The sequence below is a fragment of the Anopheles merus genome, chromosome 2L (assembly GCF_017562075.2).
Source record: "Anopheles merus strain MAF chromosome 2L, AmerM5.1, whole genome shotgun sequence".
NCBI classification, from domain to species: Eukaryota; Metazoa; Arthropoda; class Insecta; order Diptera; family Culicidae; genus Anopheles; species Anopheles merus.
This window is the reverse complement of record NC_054083.1, coordinates 42,076,079-42,095,914: the sequence shown is the minus strand read 5'-3', so window position 1 is coordinate 42,095,914 and position 19,836 is coordinate 42,076,079. Positions and strand designations below refer to the sequence as shown.

Below are 19,836 nucleotides of genomic sequence, written 5' to 3'. Positions count from 1 at the left end.
TCTGCGGAGCGAAAGTATGAATATTTATGAAGCGAAAGAGAAAAGGCAAAGACAAATTCCATCTCGATCGTGACAATGCTATGGTGGGTAGTAAGGTAATTGTTGCTCATCAAACTCTGTGTGTGAGTCGAACGACGCGGAAAGGGACACCAAGAAGCAAAGAGCTGAGATTTGCATAAAAATTAACAAAATTCCTCTTCTCACGCATTCCTCCTCAATTCGGAGTTATTGGTGTTTTTTTTGGGTTTTTGGCCTTGAAAAGGAAAGCATTGGATTGTGGGTTGTTTTTTGGTGTCATTTTAACAGTATTTGCGTGTTTGTGGCGCTTTGGAGTAGGTCAGTTGGACGAAGAAAGTGATCATTGGCGTTAACGTTTGGAGGAGTTTAATGCAGAAGGATAAATGGAAGTTATAATTAAAGAAAACTGAATTTTGTTTACTGCAATTTCTCTGTTCTCGCTTTAATTTCTCATCCTAAATCCTATCTCTTAGTTGGTCCAAGGTAAAAAACACTAAAGTTGATTAAAGCTACATCAAAGAAAGCATTAAGATAATAAACATCAAGCCCCACCTTTAACACAAGTAGGCCATGTGTAATCGTCCGTGTACGTGCTTATGGTCGCACCTCATGAGAAGCGAGAAGTCAACGTGTCTTCACGTTTAGCCTGTGCCTCTGTGGGCATTCTTCCATAGTTCAGGCCAAATAATGATTTGCTGCCCGCGCTTTGAAGTGATAAAGCGTCTCCATTTCCAGATCCTACTCGCCCCCCAAAGGGAAGGTAAGCCTGCACAAATTTTCATCTTTTAATGGACATTATGGGTGAGCTTTGTTTCGGGTTTGTGCCCTCTTTTAAGGCTGTTTTAGTTTTAGGTGCAACTTGAGGGTGGAGCCCAAACCCGGAAGGAGACACGATTTGTTATCACCACCTGTGTCAGCTCTCCCCCGCCCCCCCCCCGCTCTCCTCTCGCACAAATGGACACATGTACACATCTCAAGATTGGAAGAAAATTGTCCGTTTTTTTCTCTGTTGTTCTCGATGACCTACTTCCTGGGCCCCGCGAGCCGTTCGCTAAGCGTGAGCCCTTGGCAGAAGACAAACATTTCGGTAGCAGGACAATTTTGGAGTGGCACACCGGGTGTAACGGGCCCATAAAACGGTTGAATTATGGCTGCACGTGTCAAAATCGTTTGCCAACAAAACGATGGGAAGTGTGGAGCGCCTTTGTGGGATGGGGCAAAAGCTATCCCTCCCCGAGTGCCGGTGAACCGGGTGTAAGCAAACCTTGCTAAACGATTCCTGCAATGGGGTGGGATGTGCTTTTTTTTCTCGCTCTCGCTCTGTGCCTTCTTTCGCGTGTAATCTTCCCGCCCGGGAACGGGGACCCTAGACTCTAGGATGCATTTATTGTCTGGGGCGCAGGCATCGTTGTTCCTGCTAAATCTTTGGCGACAACCGCGTGCACAGAAGCAAGTAAACCAACCGTGCGAAGGGGAAGAGACACACACACACACACACACACACACACACACACACATACGTTATTCGTGTATGTAAAGTGGCACAACATCTTGCAAAGATAAATTTTCCCCGCTTGTCGGGTCGCAAGGGGCGCTTCGTAGCGCACAAATAGAAGGTGGCGTATTTGCACCATCCTCCACGGCACAAAATCGCAACCCGGCTTGGGGAAGGAGCCTTTTTGTAATAAATTTTGTCCACCAACGCTCTGCCTGGCTGGCTTCTCAGGCCGCTTAGTTGCTGGAACGATCGTTAAACGATCTTTGGGGGGGCACACATCCAACAAACGGGGTCCGAGTACGTGCAAGGATCGTTAAGCTTAGGTGCGGGAGTTGATGCTCCGTTTTGCCTTAACCGACCGCCATGTTTGACTTTCATGTTTGCAGCTTGCTTCTTCAATTATGTGATTCTATCTCTCTCCCGAGGGAGCTTCCTAAAAAGGGAAATTAAGAATGCAGATTTAGAATGCATTCAGTTTTTTTCTGTTTCTTTTAAAGATATTTTGGGTAGGTTCTATTCTACCAAAATTGCTTTCCTTTGCTTCTCAGTGCCTTCCCAATGATTGATGTTTGATTAACTGTTTCTGGGGCCGTGGTCGGACAAAACCTAATTGTGGCTTTTTTTTTGTTCTTGCCATATTTCACAGTTCCCCGTGAGCGATGTCTTCGAAGCGGTGAAGTGAAATGGGAAATTGGAATAGTCATTTTTTGTTGCTGTCGTTGTTGTTGTTGTTTCAGCATTTCAACTTTACCTGTCCGGTGCTTTTAAGATAGTTGTACGTATGATGCAGATTGCCAATCAGCTCTCGGTCGTGGTGCTGGAGGTGTTCGTCCGGATGGTGGCTTTGGTTAGCGCCGGCCGACGCTGGAAGAGAAAGAAAAGGATAGAAGAGATGAATGTCAGAATCTCCGGAAATGCCTCTAACGTATGTGTGGACTTCTTTTTTCTCGACTGCTGCCTTTCTTCAGTGAAGAAAAATTCGGTTTCACTTCACCCCCGTATTTTCCCGGAAGGAAGCAATTAGTATCCGTTTTCCGGATGGGTCGGTTTTTCTTTCTGCTCGTTAGACGAAGTGTGTGTGTGTGTGTGTTTCTCGTTCTGTGATGATGGTATCAATTATGATTGCATCAATTTCATTCGTCATTTGCTGCCTGCCTACTGTGTTGTTTGCCTTTGCTTGCCAGTGCTGTCAGGCAGTTCGGCAGCGAAGTAGGCCATCGTGCACTTAATCCTGCCGAAGTTTGTAGTAGGCTTTGAGGGTGCAAAGGACATCTGCGCTGGCAGTGTTTCATTGTACCCCAGTTAAAGTAGAATTAAGTGTGCTCCAGGAATTTACTTTAACATATTTTTCTGCCCACAATCTCCCAGTGCCGTGGAGTGTCCCAGTGATTGGAGTAGGTAAAAGTCCTTACCGGAACACGTACCCAAAGAGGAGAAAAAAACGCAAGTAAGTCGAACCAGTGGGAGAATAAAATTACTTTAACTACTCTCGTCTGACAGACAGGCCGGGTCCGGGCTCTTGCCCCAAGAAAGGTCACTAAAGTTTCAGTGCTCGTAAAAGCTGCAACCGTAATAATGTTCCCGTTTGTAGCTGGAGCGTCTGATGAGCGCCAAGGAATGTTATACGGGCCTCAGGAACGGTCGCGTACCGAGTTTACTACCTCAAGATGTTTCTGTTCCGGCATTTTGTTTTTTTTTTTGGAAACATTGCAAAGGACTTAAGAACGGGTCAGTAACGAATGGCGGAAAAACAAAATCGAAGACACTGGCGATGATGCTCCAGCGTTTCGGGGTAGGGCTGGAGTAGAAGTCATCTTCCTCGGTGGACTCTCGGTTAAAGTTCGTGACAAAATAAACGTTCCTCATTACGCAGATGTCTCTTTCGCTGTTTGCGTGCTCAACGGAGCGCGAACTTTTAAAACTGGAACTTCACCCAACACGGGAAAAAGAATCGAAAAGTAAGGAGAGAGGGGGGGGGGGGGGTTGTGCCTTCATTAGTCTTAATGCATTTTCTTTTTATGAGGAATAGGGTAGTGAGTTTTCTTGAACCCCTTTTTTGCACCGGTAGGATTGTTTCGCTACTTTATCGTTTGTGCACACTGTATGGGGGGAACGGGATTGTAAATTTGGAAAAATCACGTAAATTCTTACCAGGAAATAGGTATGCACAAGTGCATGATGAGATTTTGTAGCGTTCGTAGGTACAGGAAGGTGTACAAGGGCGTTGAAATACACTTTTTTCTTTTACATTTCACAAAGATATTTCACAAAGATATTTGGAAACTATTCAAGAAGATTCGTAGTCGAAAGTAAACAACGAATGAGATTGTTACCTTATTTACGAGAAATGTTATGAAATATTGAAGGAATGGTAGCTCAGTACGTTCCCTATCTGTGTGTGAAATACTGGGCAAGCTTAAAAGTGTGATAAGGATAAAAATAGTCAGTGTTACGTGCCTGGATAAGGTTAATGGAAAGTTCAAATCGTAGACCTTTGCTCGTTTACACTGGAGCGAACCTTGCCATAAGAACACAAGAGGCAGAGCACCAGTACCTAAATGTGTTGATGGATTTTTGCCACCAAACCCCTCTTGTGCGCCAAGAAATATTTTTCTGGATCGTTTGCAAAGGCATTACTTCAGTAAGACAGCATGGACCTTGGGAGGGAACTTCCTGGGGTGTAAACCTCGTCAGCCTTTTTCTTATAAGTCGTCTCTTCTTCTTTAGTTGTATAGTAAGTTTTTGCTACGGGAGTAGCAACCGCATTCCTCTGCAGCTCTGTCTATATTTATCGAACGTTTGAAGACACTCAAAGCTCCACCAATCTTGGATCAAATGCTTTTCCCCATCAAAAATTTCAATCAATTTATCACCAAATTGTACAACGCTAGAAGCTGGCACCATGTCCAATGATAATAGTTCTAGTGCACGCATATTGCTCTAAATCATATACGAGACGACTTAATCCCTTCGATTTAATTGAAGAAGAAGATAATAGGACAAAATTTGGGTTGGTAGTAATGCAGCGGCTTATCAGACTTCTGTTCTAAGGCATTAGACGACCCAATCTAAAGAATAATCCTTTTAATCACTCCAAATGAGCAAAGAAAGCCTGTCAGGCTTTAGTTGTAGATATGTATAGATGTCTTACATAGTTCATCAATGTTCAGTGTATGTTATACCCCTTGGGCTTCTAAAGTGAACTGGGTCACACAATGGTTTTGATTTTTCCCACCCAACGCACACAAAACTGACACACACTGACGAATAAGGGGACTGCTTACTAAACCTCTCATCCTGTTGGCTTTTTGCACTTGTGTTGATGTACCCGCTCGAAGGCACACTCCAACAATCGCTAAGACCCCTGGAAGGCATCGTTTTACATCCCCGACGAAGTTTGTGCACATCGATCAAACCAATTCGAGGGTGGCCGAGCGCTGTGCATGGAACGGAGCCGAACCTCAAAGTGTGTGATGACGATGTGACGTGAATTTGACCGCAGAGCACTGCCCTCCTGTTTCGTTTCCGAGGATGTCCAACAACGCGGTTTATGTCCCTTTTGTGTGTTTCCACCTCCCCCCCCAGGGGAGAGTGAACCGCAGCGGTATCGTCACTGAAATGGAACCTCTTCCACAGAGCCGTGGAGAGAGGGTAAGGTCGACTGCAGCAGAGACAGCTGCAACGTACTGCATCGTCGCTTGAAATCGACAATACATCAGCGGTTGTCCGCAGCAGCAGCGGAACCGGAAGGCTGGGCTGGAGTGTGAGCAACCCTGAATCCGGACAGAGCCGGCTCTGGGGCTCTCTAGTGACAGCCAGCAGCAGCAGCATCACTCGATGCAACGTAACAACGCAACATTTATGCTCGCTTATTCACGGTTCGTTAGCGCTGTTTACCAGTTCAACAATTTTCCCAGCCCGTCAGTCAAGTTCATTATAATTTTTCATCCGTCGATGTGAAAAGACAGTGCTGCTGTGGGAAAAAGCACCCATAAACCCCTCGTCCCGTGATAGCCCACTCGGGTGCGTTTGCACTGTCCGGTGTTTTGTGTTGGCGCGGTCACAATTTCCGCGGGGCCTTTCCGAATGTGTCGGACGGTCCCGACAGTTTGGTGAAGTTTGTTCTGCCAGTTTTTGCTCGATATTTTTTTCTGGGAAATATATCCAGGTAAAAGGGATGCAAGCAAGGATGCATTAATCAAGTCAGAATTGTTTATTTTCACTGAATCTTCGTAGTATATCTAAAATGTAAGTACATAAGAACCCTTAAATATGATAATATGTATTCAAACCCTTTTGTAAGGCTCTCGGGTAATCTTAAACAATCGAAAAACAATCCACACCAATTTGCAACCCAAAGTTCTCTTCACGGTTCTCTCCAAGGAACGCTAATGTCCCGTACCAATACCCTCCCCAAATAAAGGTTTTAGTCGGAAAGCCTTTTCTGGCTGTTCTTTTTGCTGTTGAAAAATGGTTCTCCTTCCTAATTCCACCGTTCGCTGGAATCGATAAAAAGCAATTACAACCCGGGCACAGAATTGCATATACCGCACAGTTGGACACTTTTTGGAAACAATCGTACCGCCCGTGCGCTAACCGAAAGGGCGTAGTCCGAAACCCCCATCGAAACACGGGGGACTCTATTCGCCCAAATTGAACTCGTTCGAGAAGGAAGCGTGACAATGGGCAAAAGGAGGGGGGGGGGAACATTGGGTTTGCATCGCTTACCCAGTTCCCTTTTGGGAACCGGTCACCCAGTTCCGGTACGGTGAACCGATTTGGGACCGCCGTAGCGCCGTAGCGCCGTTTCCAACAAATCTCGGAAGGTCTTGCCAGCAACTGGAGCCGGACGGCGATGGGGCGGGAAGGGAGCGAGTTTATGCATGGGCTCGTAAAATTTAATTTCCGTCCATTGTTTCGCGTCCGTCCGAGACACGACGATGTGGTGTGTGTGTGTGTGTGTGGTATCAACGCGGGCCCTGGCCATGGAATTTTCGCACCCTGGCCCGGTGCGCAATGGAAATGATGGCCGGTTTACGTAGAAGCTCTTCAGAATTTCCGCATTTCCGTAAAGCTGCACTAGCACGAGGCAGCAGCAGCAGCAGCAGCAGCAGATTGCCGCCGGATGTAATGTCGTAAATTTTAGCCCAAGATCACCACAGAAAGGGTGGGTAAGGGTTACCGAATGGATGGTGCATGTCGCTCCGAAGCTATCGATGGAGGCTGATGCTCTAACATTAACACACACAAGGTTACTTACGGAATCGATGCTATCGGGTGGGGATGGGGGTTTTTCGGTGGGTAAAAAGGTGGCCGGCCTTTGTACTCACGTTTATGATCACTATCAATTCCCGATTGCCGAATCCCAATTGTCGTTCCGACGCAGCCAGTTCGGCACAATTGGGATTGCGATACAGTAGTTCCAGTGCTGCTGGTGATTATTATTTCAAGGCCCACAATCGGGCCACAACTACCTGATTGGTATCGTATTGACGCAGGACGCCGGGCCGTAACGCACCTGTAGCTTTGCGTAATTGGTTCCATTTCGAATTGAGTTGGGTTTGATTTGATTCCGTCGTTGGAGCCATCTTGTACATTGGACACTGTTTCGGGAAGATAGTTCAGGCTAAACTCCAGTGAACCTTCCACTAAAGATTTCATGAAAAGCTAGAATATAATAGACATATTCTGCAGCCTGACAGGCGTACTGCTGGGAACGTGCAGCAGGAATGTGGTGCAACCCGGCATGAACGATTCTTTGCACCTTTGCAGTAATCAGTGATGCATTGTTGCGAAGGAATCATTTACCACGGAGACATTCTCGGGTACAGCACTCTTATGAATTCATAAAATGCTCTCCACTGTACGGGAAGAATCTATTGCATTCGGATGCTCTTGAATAGCATCCCAAAAAGCATCCCTAGATGCATGGCTACACTCATTTTGAATTCATTACTGTGTGTGTGTGGGAATGGGAAGGCAAAAAGCGTCACCATTTATCGTGTGTGTGGGAGTGCTTAAATCCCGGTGTCCGGTGTCTATGTAAGTCCAATATGTCCTGTCATTGCCGTTTCCACCGATAGCTTTTCTCTTTTTCTCTGAAACAATTATTCATTTTGAAAACGCATTCGATACGGCGTACTATCTCGTACCGGTTGGGCAGTCAAACACAGTCGGCTTTCGGTTCGAATGTGTTCGCAACGATTGGCAAGGGCTGCTTGCCGGATGCTAGGAATTAATTATCAATTCTAGGACCGTAAGTGAGTGTGTTCAGCTTCGGCGCTGGAACGCTGCAGCACGGTGACCGGTGACCGGGGACGCTTGGGGGCTGTAGGCTGTGTTTAAAGAGCAAAGAGCAATTAGGGTTGGCATTTGTTTCTTAGGGCTTATGGGTGGCATGATTGGATCGATTAGCTGTTTGATGAAAAAAAAGGCCCGGACTGACTGACCGGCGCTGTGGTTCAGAGGTTAACCCCGAACGGATGCTTCACATTTCCTTCCGTTCTGGCTGGTTGCAAGCAGGGACATGGGTGGAACATATGGGTGGAAGTCGAAACATTGAAGATCGATAGACGACACGTACACCATGAATCACGTGGGAAGCTTCACACGGTTGATGGTTAATCTTTGAAGGCTTTAATCTAGTTCTAATCTTTGGTGGAATCTATGACTATTAAAACGATTAGTGAGAAAGCTTTTTGTTTGTCTTTTAAAATCGTTCTTCAACAAAAAGGCATGATGAACCTTATCAACTTAGCACGTTTACTTTTCGCATGAATCTTCCAAGCTGTGACCCATTAAATGTAAATGTATGATAACAACAGTTTAATCCTCCGAGGTAGAGCCCGTTCGGGAGAATGTGCTGATCGCGCGCTGGTGCCTATACCGTAACGCGCTGACAGCTGCTGACATGCTGCCTCGCCTGTACACCCCCGGAAGCGAAACCGAAAGCAAAACTGGGACGACTAGCGCTAGAAACCGGGGGAAAAACAAACGTCAACGGGGACGGATTTTCATTCTCATCATACTTTCAAATGGCGTGAGCGCGGATGCGACTGCAAACCTCCGACATTGCAGCCAACGGGTCAGCCAACGGAATAATTTATTCATTTCCATCGATCGAGTCCGTTCGATCGACTGTCAAATAGTCGCCGTGCCTGAAAGCCTACGACGCCTCCGCTATATATCCGCTGCGATATCAACGCATCACATACGAGCAGCGTTGCCTCAACCCACGTAGACATACTGGGGCCGATGGGGCGGTAGAGGAGATGTTCAGATGAAGTTGCACCATCAATGATGTGTGTATGTGTGTGTGTGTGTGTGTGTGTGTGTGTGTGTGTGTGTGTGTGTGTGGTGTGTGTGTGTGTGTGTGTGTGTGTGTGTGTGTGTGTGTGTGTGTGTGTGTGTGTGTGTGTGGTGTGTGTGTGTGTGTGTGTGTGTGTGTGTGTGTGTGTGTGTGTGTGTGTGCTCCCCTGGCACACTACTAGGGGTTTTAATTCGGTAGCAAAATATTATTATTTGCTCATCACCAAACGCTTGGACTGTTCGAAGGGAACCGCTGCCCGTTGGACAGTCGTACGCCATTAGACCACTTCGGGCAGGGATCGGGATGCACGGGAGCGAATGTTGTCTTTGGAAGGAGCTTACGAGTGTACGCATAGCGGAGGTGTGATGTGAGCGTTGGTGAAGCGTGAAGCGCAAGGATGTCGTTCTCTTGGCAGTGCCCTGACGAAGGAAAAACACGTTCGATCAATCGACATTTGGGGTGGGGTTGTTTGGGAGAAAAATTGAACAACAGACAAACACATAAACATATGAACCCGTTCGTCGTATGGCGCACGGATGACTGCGTCCGTTTAACGTCCCACCGCATGGAGCAATGGAGGTCATGCAAACATATTTCGAGCGATGGGACAGTGTCTGTTTGAAGAGATGGGATTAGCCATGTTGAGCCTGTTTTCGAGTGGCCAATGTATTGGGATAGGGGTTTCTTTATCTTGATTGATGTGTATAAAAGTTGTTTCCTGTACTAAACAGAATGCATTTGAAAGTATCTATCAATAGCATTGGAAAGGGCAGTAAGAATAGGAGCCTGATTTACAAACCTTCGTAGAAAGTACGCTCGATATCGTTGCCTATTCACCTCCGCGAAAAGGGAAAGCACAACCATTCTAATGCAGCTAGCTCGAACTATAAACGGCTTACACGAATCGATCGGGTCGTGTCCAACCGCGTGTCCAACACTTTACTGGTCGGACAGTTCAATCGGTCACCCTTCACCAAAGCTTTAGCGTACACCGTACACCCGTAGACGCATGTGGTGTGTGCGATTTCTTCCCGGTTTTGGAGTTGGAACGGAACGGAGCTCGGTATTCATAGTCGGTTTGCAATTGAGAGCACACGACGCACGACATCGATCGTGAATTTCGTCATTCCATAAAGGAGGAAGGGGGGGGGGGGTACGGTAAGGCGCCGGCACACTTTGGTAGGCTAGCTTGCCATTAACAAACGTTCGGTTTCATGTATGGCCATGTTAAACACGACGAAATTTAATGAGCTCGTCTATTAAAAGTGAATTAACATTTTTTTTGCTCAATTGCCTCAATGCTGTCGTGTTTGGGAGTTTGAATAGAGAGATGTGTAGGAGTTGTTCTGTCTTTGTTTGGCAACATTCTAAACATGTTTAGAATTCAGAAGATTACAATAGAGGGAATGTATGAGGAAGTTGTTGGGGTATAGAAAGAAATCTATGATGTTAGTGTATTTTTTGAGATATTATCATTTTATGTAAGAACCTTCTTTTGTCTATATAATCTGATGTCTGCAAGGTAATATTTTTCAGAAATGTCTTAAATAATTAACGAGGTTGTCTGAAGTATGTAATTGAATTTGTTTCCTTCATGAATTGACCGAATAGCTTCTCCAAAAGAGCAGAGAAAGTCATTTAATTAGGATTTCAACTAGTTATGAAAGATAATAGTCTGTTATTTCGAACAAGATCATCTTTATATTAAGAATATCACCTCACAATTCAAGTACACCGCTCGTACACAGTATCGAATCTTTAGATCCTGAACTAATCGGATATGTTTCAAGATGTCAACAAAGGACTAAGAACCTTGAAATAATACATAAGTGTGCTTGAGATAAATACTTTGTCCATTGCGCGTTCGTTCTGTATTTATTTGTCTCGCTTTGATAAAGAAATTCCTAAATCTGCTTAGAACTTCAACAATGTTTACAAATATTCGGATTTTGAACTTTACCATTGGACTTGAACTTTACGTTGGACAAAAACAAATGCGAATTTTCTTCCGAATGGCGATTTCAGCAAGGACTTCCCTGCAGTGGCAGCAGTACATTCCATCCCCGTTCCAGTTCCGTTCCGCCTGAATTACCGCGCCAGCGACAAAGAACTACGAAATAGCAAACAGCTAGCCAAACGCTTACCATGCCACCACCGACCGGGTACAGTGCGCATACATCATATTGCCCACAAAACCACAGCGTGCTGCAGAGTGCGCGAACCAGCCACCAGTGCCCGTTCAATCGGTTCAATGCGACCTTTAGGGAGGAAGGGGGGGGGGGGGCCAACTCGGGGAGTTTCAAATGGTGTAGAATCAATTGTGGAAGAGAAGAAGCACCAGAAGCGTGTAACCGATAGGGCCGAAGTGCAACCGCGTGCCGGGTCTGTGGGGCCCGAAGAGTTGCAATTACTGAGCGGGTAACGCGTGCTCGCTGCCAAGTTTCCCGCTGCAATCGTCTGTGCGGTGTAATTGATCACGGTACAATGATACGCACAAGGGAGTTTTGGGGACGGAGGCCATGCCAGGTAGGGGCTCGATTGTATCTCTCTCTCCCTCTCTCTGTCTAGTATCGGTCATCCTACCAATCTGCCCCGATTGGGGGTCCGCTCGGGTTGACTAATTTATGGTGCAGAGATTGTGGCCGTACGGGTTTAATGTTGCTTACTGGCGCTAGCGTGTGCTGCATGATGCTACCCTTTCCCCTGGTGGTTTTCTGCTGCTGTAATCCAGCAGATTGGGTCAGGTGCAAAAATGGCGCAGTAAATGGAGGAGAAAAGAAGAAAACATCAAAACACCCTAAACCAGACCAGAACCACCAAACAAAACCATCGGACGCAATCGGTTTCGGTTTGCGTTGTTCCGTGTTGCGTAGTTGCATTGGAACCTAATTGCTCGCGAGAATTGATTTTTGGGCCGCTCGTTCGTTACAATGCCGTTTGCAAGTGTACGAGGCGGCCCTTGACGGTATGATTGACATTGGCATTGTTGAGTGTGGTGTGCCGGTACTCTTGCAGCATGAATGGGAGACATTTTCCCCACGTTTTTATCCCCATGCATTCACGTCCCACTGCCATCGCTATGAAAAGGATAGCATTGAGAGTCGTCGTCTTGTGCGTCGGACGGCTGTACGCACATCTGTGCCAGTGGAGTGGAGACACTTGAAAACGAAAAAACCAGGCTTTGTGGTCGGTTCAACTGTGATAGTACGGATGACAAATTGGTCGAAATATGAAGTAAACGCATCGGACGGGTGCGCTGTCAGTATACAATGAAATCTGTTAGCTTGGAGTGTCGTGCATTGCAGAGGGAGAGGAAGAGAGTTAACGCACACGAGCAGTTGATGGGCAGAGTGCACCCTTTTGAATGTGGTGTGCAACATTGTAGATTGACTGTCCCAAGCTCTCTATGACAACTTTTGATGTCTATGCTCTTGTGAAAGGTTAGTTATTGAATGTTCTTCTCAAAGTTCAACGCTTGGATGTTCTTTTGTAAGTAATGCCGTACCCAAGAAAGCATACATTGGTTGTTGCAATGTTCAGAAACTCGTGGCCGCTGAACATGATGCTGAGCATAAGTTTTAATCCGTTCTATTGGTGTCGGGAGCATCAAAAGCTGTATTCTGTGCCAATCACGAAAGGCTTCATACACGCTCACCATGTCACCATCGCCAGGAGCATCTAGATCATCTCCGATCCGTTTAACCTTGTCGCCAGCGCTGTAAAAGCAAATCTCCGCACCGCGAGCAGCAGCTCCGCCTCGAACCGTCTTGAACCGTGTAATTTGTTGCCGTACCATCTCGAAACGATTCAGTTCAATCCCAGCGACACCAAGAATCGAAAGCCAACAACAACAAAAAAAAAAAGCAAACGAAGCAACTTCAGAAATCAAAAGGTGAAAAAGACATACGGCGTTGGCAGCAACCAACCGGCACCAGCGCCAGAATGAAAGTTTGTAATCCAATTTAAGATGCTAATAAGGATTTGTTTCTCGCTGACATTGGCCACACAAATCCGGCGACTTCTCGCTCGTCTTTCATTAAGGGGGGACGAGATTTGGGCTTGGATTTTGTGGTTCACGCGAAGCAGCACGTAATGATGTCAACGAGGCGCGTCGTCTGACGCGGTCGCGGTGGCTGCTGTTCTGCGGACGTAGTTACATCTTCCGAGATAGACACCGATAGACGAGGAGGGAGAGATAGAGAGGGAAAGGTGGGAGAGTTTACACCGGGAAGACACCGCCATCCCATATAGTGCACGGGTAGCATCTCCGGCAGAGAATCTCCGTTTCTCGATTCGATACCACCCCGAGAGCACCGGGACCGAGACACCAGAGATAAGGCGAAGAAGACCCTGAAGCTTCGTAATGATGTGAAGTGTAATTAACGGAAACTGTTTAATTTTCCAGCGCACACTACTTCGGCTACTACGTGTACACGCTCTCCGGGCCATGTTCGCTCCAGATGCTGTTGCCATTGGAGTCGACAGCTTTAAGCTGCGGCTGGAGCTGATTGGGGCTTCTGTCTTTCCCCAAGAATCTTCGGCAATAGGGCAATCGAGCAACGCGTGCCAAGATTACACAGCGAGACAGAGAGACAGAGAGAGAGTGTATCTGAGCTGGGTGGCAATTGTCACAGCATTCACAAAGGTTTTCGTTTTGTATCGACCATTAGGTTGTTCGCAGTGCGCGCGGGTGTAAGTTATAGCACGATAATGAAGTTTAATTGTACCTTAAATTACGTGCGCGCGCGTTATCGTATCCCGGAGCTCGATGGGAAGACGTGCCACCGCACGCACTTTACAGCGCGAGAAACAGTATTGATTGAGAGTCGTTATGTGTTTCACTACGGTAACGGTGTGAAACGAGCAGCGCAGCGTTACACCAACTGTAATCAAACTCTACTCAAACAAAAGTTTTCGGAGGGGCAAATTTCATAATCCTAACTGAAAGGCATCGACCATAAGGGGATGCTGCCGTCACTCGCCGTGGCGGGTGTGCTGCTGTCGATGTTTGAGAAGTTCGTCAGTTTTAATGCTGCAACTGTTGGGGCGTAAACTTTGCATCGTTCCGTTGGTTTTATGGAGCTGGCGGGCACGGTGCACTATTCTTCCCTTTCGAGTTCCACGCTCCAGGGTAGCTAATTATGTTTATGTGCACATTTTACACAATCCACGTCGCGTAGGAAGGGCGGTAGAGGCAACCACTTCCGCACAGTGCACGCGCTGTCAAACGTACTTACACGTTTCGGTGGAGACGAGATTTGTATGCATCGAGAATAATCAACTTACGCTTCCGTGCTCGTGTGCGGATGAGAGCGAGAGCTTGGAATCTTATTAATTTGCATAAAGAAGTTAGCTTCGGTGCATTATATTGCACACCGACTGCTGTCTGCTGCCATTAGCCGCCGTTTCTTCCCGTTGCGGATAGTATGGAGCGATTTTTGTTGGTCCTTCCCACACTTCCCATACTACTACTCCCTGTTTCAGGTTTTGTGTGATTGTAATTTGCAATAGCATCATCATTGCAGGTAAACGCTTTGCTTTGCTGTGCAGGCAAAGGTGTTCTGTGCACAGAAACCGGCCATCCCGGGGAATGCCGTCTGCCGTCGTGCCACATTGGCCACAAAATCTGAAACCAATCCCGAAACGCTCAGCGTGGCTTAGACACTTGACTATAAGCACAAATAATGTTTCCTACCGTTTTTTCGACGCACTTTTCCATGGGAGCCCATATCTATCCAGCCTTTTGTTGGGTGGTTTGTTGGGTTTAAAATCTGGCAAATGACACCGGGGTAAAAATCTTCCACACCGGCACAGAGCAGCAGGCGAGCTGCACTGCATTGGATTGCAAAACGCCAGGTGTGTGATGGTCGAGATCTGTACATAGCAATGCACACAGCATGTGTAAAACCCGGAACCCCGGAATGCTCAACGAAGCCCCAGAAAGGCGGGGGTCATCTCTGTATGCTGCAAAATGTTGCATGCTTTGTCAGTGCGCGCTGGCTCTGGTTCGGTTTGCGCTGTCCTGATCTGTCCTGGTTGAATGTCAAATGAAAATAAACGATTTCATTTTGCAGTGCTTGTTGGGGTAACAGCAGCATTTGTTGAAAACGTTGCGACAAAAACGGTAAACCCGAGACGATCGGGTGAAAAAAAAAGTGGTATGCAGCAGATTCCCGGATTTGTCCTGCCCTCGTGCCTCTGGTGCCAACGTGATGGTGCGTCCTTGGTGCTGTGCGTGTTCACGGTGGACACTATAACCCATCCGATAAGGCAATGCTCTTATCATTATTATCTTGATAATGATAACGTTTTTTTGTGATTAATAATATGGTAAATAATAACGATGTAACGATGCGACGATAATGGTTGTTTGATACGAAACTCACAACGTTTGCCTTTATGGTAATGATTTGCGCAGTGCAATTTATTTTATAATTTTATTCATGAAAGAGATTGAACATACTTTTCAATCATCTTATCTATCCTTCTAATCAGGCGTTAAAAAGCACTACAAAATGTTTAAATTTGATACCTCCGTTTACAATGATTAAATCGATTGCAGCAAAATGTGATCAGTTTAGCTAAATGTCACTGACACAGTCATGACAAATTCAGACTGAACAAAATCATGTCAGCGTCACGAGCACTACTGTGACGATCAGAGGTGAGACCGCATTTTGGTGGTGACATTGTGTGCAATCAACTCTTGGTCAGTCACTTGGTCGCTACTTTTTTGTCGATGATAATCACGATATTGGCGAGTGGTCTCAAGCAACACAATGAGAATGCTTTCTCGCTCTGCCTGCTTTGATGATCTGTTGGGTAGAATGATAAAGCATTTGAGCGCCGCAAGTGTATCAGTTCCCTTTGAGTCTCACCCCTGATCATCACAGTTGTGTACGTTAGCTGACTTGAACTTCTTTTCAGTTATGAGTATTCGGGTGACTGAAACAGTGACATTTGACAGCACTGTTCACAGCAAGAAAAAAAGTCATGATTATGTTTCCGATGGGATGAAGCTCAGCTTTTCAGTCAGAGTATCTGGTTGGACTTAAGAATTCGTATGTCGTGTTCGGCATGTCATGACGCACTTTGATTGAGTATCAGCAATGAACATCATGTTACCACGGATATATTCATTATTTTCAGTAGTGATCATCACGTGTTGCTCATGACATTTTGCAGCACTGATTAAATCATTCTTAGTCTATGAATTGTACGATCATAGGGACCCCAATTAAAGCCTATTATTAGAATATATTGAAACGCTTCTTCATCTAAATGCAAGGGTTAAGCTGCAAGAGCTGTCACTTCAATCCAATTGGTCTGTTCAAATCAATCCTGACCGAACCAAGTACTTCTCAGCACCAAGCCACATTATGGGCATTGATATCAATTTACTATTTTCTCGCATTTTTCCCGCAACCAAAACCCAACCAGAGCACCGCCTCAGTTAAAGTACCGAGGAATTGTTATTGCCTGGACAACGATCGTATCCTGCTGCGCCTGTTGGACACACACACACACACACACGTCGGCCATTGCGTTTAGTCGTTGCGGTGGCGGACTGGGGAATGGATTTATCGGGAATGGGCGTTTGGATGAGCCGAAGCAGGGTGCAGCGTGTGCACCAGGGAAGGAGGGTTTTGCCACGAGCGGTGGATTATTTGTCTAGTGGTTAGTAAAAATCATCTCCTCCTGGCCGTCTCGGTGGTGTCGCCTGCTGGGCGAGCTGTAGTACGGCAGCGAATCAGTGCCATCATCCGAAGGGCACCGTTCAGCCGTTCACCAACCACCCTCAATTGCTGTTCCCCCCATTCCATCCCCCTGACCGACGACTGTGCAAATTGAAGATGAAAATTGACTGCCCTGGTAACGCCTCGGGCCCATCGAGCGTTTCGCGTGTCATGTCCGTTCCCCCTTGTGTTTGCGCCGGCGTTTCTTGCTGGCGCTCGCTGGCAACAAAAGGACAGGACAGGACGGAAAATTGCGCACACCCGTCGTCATTCCAGTGTTGCCGTTCCGGTGTGTTGGGGGAAATTGTCCAGCCGTTTTTTTGTAGTTGTTGTCGTTGTTGCTGCGTTGATATATCTATACATTTTTTGTCACTTTTTGTTATTTCTCTCTTCGGACGAGAGAGCCTGTTTATTGTACTAGAGCCTCACACAGCTGATGCAACATCCATTCAGCTAAATAATGTTAGTTCCAGTATCTGCCCCCGGGGCCGTACACCAAACGATTGTTGTCCTTTGCATCCATTTGAACCGTTGTTGTCAATTTAAATTGTTGCTAGTATGTTGCTTTTGAGAGAGCGAGCTTTTGTATAGGGGGCCCGCTGCTGTCCGGGGGCCGAAAGATGTTGTGTCGAGGGGCGCAACTAAGCAAACCCCATTTTGTCATTGTGCCCTTTCTGTGCGAGTGCCGTATGGGGCGATGGGATTTTAAAAGAAGGGTAAAGCAAAACAGAACATTGAACCAGTTCCACTAAGCTTTCTCCATAAAGATCAAAAGAGCCGGTACGAATGTGAGTGACTAGGGATATGTGTTTTTTTGTATTGGAAAACAATATTTAGTCCAGCACGAAGCACAAACGCAATGGAATCAAATTCAAACATATTAGAAAGGGTTTTTTTACAATCCACAATGGTGCAAACCCTGTGATTTAGATGTTTTCTCCCTTGTCCAACTAGAATCTGACCGAAAAAATACACCTTTCTCGTTCGTAGCTAAGCAAGGGAAGCGTGATACGTATATATGTTCGTGGAAGCACCTGAATTTTGTGCATTTAATTAAAGAAGCTACCAGCAGTATCTACCGCACTCGATCTACCGTGCACAGTGCCATAAATTAGATCGTCTCCATCCCAAAAGCATGAAGCACCGGAGCGTTCCGCTCGTGTCCGTGCGTGCGTGCGGGGCAAACATTTTTCAATCAAACTCAAACTCGAAATCGTTTCATTCTCTGAGCTCGGTGTGTGTGTGTGGGATCTTATCATGCTGCTAGCCCTGCTCTCGCTGCATGCACACTGAACAATAAATGGGTAAGGTGAGCACAACAATGTAGTACTTTATGCAGCAGCGAGCTTTTGGTGCTGCTGCGAAGCGGAGCTGTCCCGTTCTGGTTGTCTGGGCTAGGATGCAAAACATTTGCGTTCCCTTCCAATAACTACACGTGCCTTTTGTGCAAAGCAAACTTGCAAGTGTAGAGAACCAGGGAGCAAGAGAGAGAGAGCGAACGAGGGAGCAATTGTTTTCGGGAATTCCTTCGGTTGGGTGCAATTGGTGCTGGAACAACTCGAACACAATATCCGGCACTAACGTAGGGACGAAATGTAGTGCGGAAGCGTTGGAATCGTTTTTGGGTGTTTAAACTGCAAAACACTCCTCTTCATTGAATGCTTCACCTTTCCGGGCAGAATAGGGAGAATCGACAGGACCACAGGCCACAACTACTGCTAGTCACATCAAACGGTACGGCACGTCGGACGCTGCATGCGCCCAGTACCATGCCACCGTGACCGGGAAGAATAATCGTAATTTACTTTACCTATCATCCAACCCCCGTGCTTGCGGTATGTAAATATGGCAACAGAGAGTCGGCCTAGTCGACCTAGTGTGTGCTGGCGACGGTGATGTAGCCATACACCTTACTGCCAGCACCCTCCCCACCCAGCATCACTCACGGTCACCGCAGTGACAAAGACACTCCAAAGGATGGATGGGTTGTGGACGCGGATGTGTCGGGGAGCTTTTGAGCTTTATGGAGCGTCAACGATCGAAAGTTATTGCGTACCAGCAGTCGACCGCACGGCTGCGAGAGAGGATTTGCATTTGCAAAGGAATCGCCGCATCCCTTTGCAACCCGGTTCCGGTCGCAGCTATGCGTGCACCACAATGTGCCGTGGGCGGGTTGAAGCAGAACGTGTCTCGTCAGGTGTGCTCGCCTTACAAAATAGGGCATCAAATAAGGGAATGTCCTTCTCCCAGTGCGAATGTCCCGTCCCGGTGCATTTCCAAATCAACTTGCCCACCTGGCGGGGGTACTCTCGGTGCTGGCCTTACAATGATGCAAAGCAACACCACCACTCTGCTTGCCGTAGTCCAGTCGGGTCTTTGAAATTGAAAAGGGCTACACAGAGCATTTGCCAACGACATCCGGGGAGTCGGTTCCGGGGCGCCGATTGCAAGAAGCAACACAACAGAATTAAGGATGATGGAAGGCGCTGACGAAGAAGGCGCACTGAATTAATTTCAGTCGATAAATCAACCGAAATGAGGCGTATCTCGTCAAACGAAAGGAAGGGAGGGGGGGAGGGGGGGGGGTAATAGGCCGTGGGAAACACGGGACGGGAGCAACTGGCTGCTTGCTGTATGGCACCAGACACTTTAAAGGACGGCTAGAACGGATCACGGTGCTGCGTCTCTTTTTCGTGAAACTGATCCGAAGCTATTATTCAATTAGAGCAGGAGCAGCAGCAAGCGACAGCGGTGTCTTCTTTCCGATTTGGCTACCACCGGGACAGTATTTGCCTGAAGACTGCTAGGCTGCCAGGGAAGAAGCTCCCCCTGCCTGAAAGCGACAGGGTTCTGAAGATGCCGGCAGCAATTAATTCTGTTTCTTAAGGCGGTTTAGCGTTCCGTTCGCTTGAGTTTTCCGATTTTCGGTGTCGTCTTTGAAAGATGTATTCTGTTGCGCGAATGGGGTGTTCTGCTCACTAACCCAGCCCGTGTCCCGATAGCAAAGTAGAGCTGTTAATAGTGAGGTTTGCTGGTCGATAGTGTTGGGTTTTTGGGGAGGGTTTGTTAAACGATGGGCTCAGGAGATTAGTTTGGACCTGGTGTAGAATTATTGAGTTTTTTCACACTCTCGGAAGCTGATGATACACTTTCTCGTCAGTTTTTGTGACATTAGGTGGCAGCTTTAAGGTTTGTTTTGACATTTCTTGCCATCCAATCACAAAGATTCGTCGAAGCGGCCGCTAACTTACACAGTGCAAGAGAAAATCCCCTAG

At 46.8% G+C, this 19,836-nt stretch overlaps 1 protein-coding gene and 1 long non-coding RNA gene across 2 annotated transcripts in view; one reads left to right on the top strand and one right to left on the bottom strand.

The window, feature by feature from the left end:
- LOC121594298 (heparan sulfate 2-O-sulfotransferase pipe) overlaps positions 1-19,836 on the bottom strand; it is a 120,944-nt gene that overhangs the window by 1,445 nt on the left and 99,663 nt on the right. The window contains exon 3 of the mRNA XM_041917403.1: positions 2,268-2,380. Within this exon, the coding sequence (XP_041773337.1) occupies positions 2,268-2,380 (113 nt within the window). The remainder of the gene's footprint in view (positions 1-2,267; positions 2,381-19,836) is intronic.
- On the top strand, positions 2,747-3,388 carry LOC121594301. The gene is made up of 2 exons (XR_006004934.1): positions 2,747-2,963; positions 3,017-3,388. It is a non-coding gene; the product is annotated as an uncharacterized LOC121594301 (long non-coding RNA).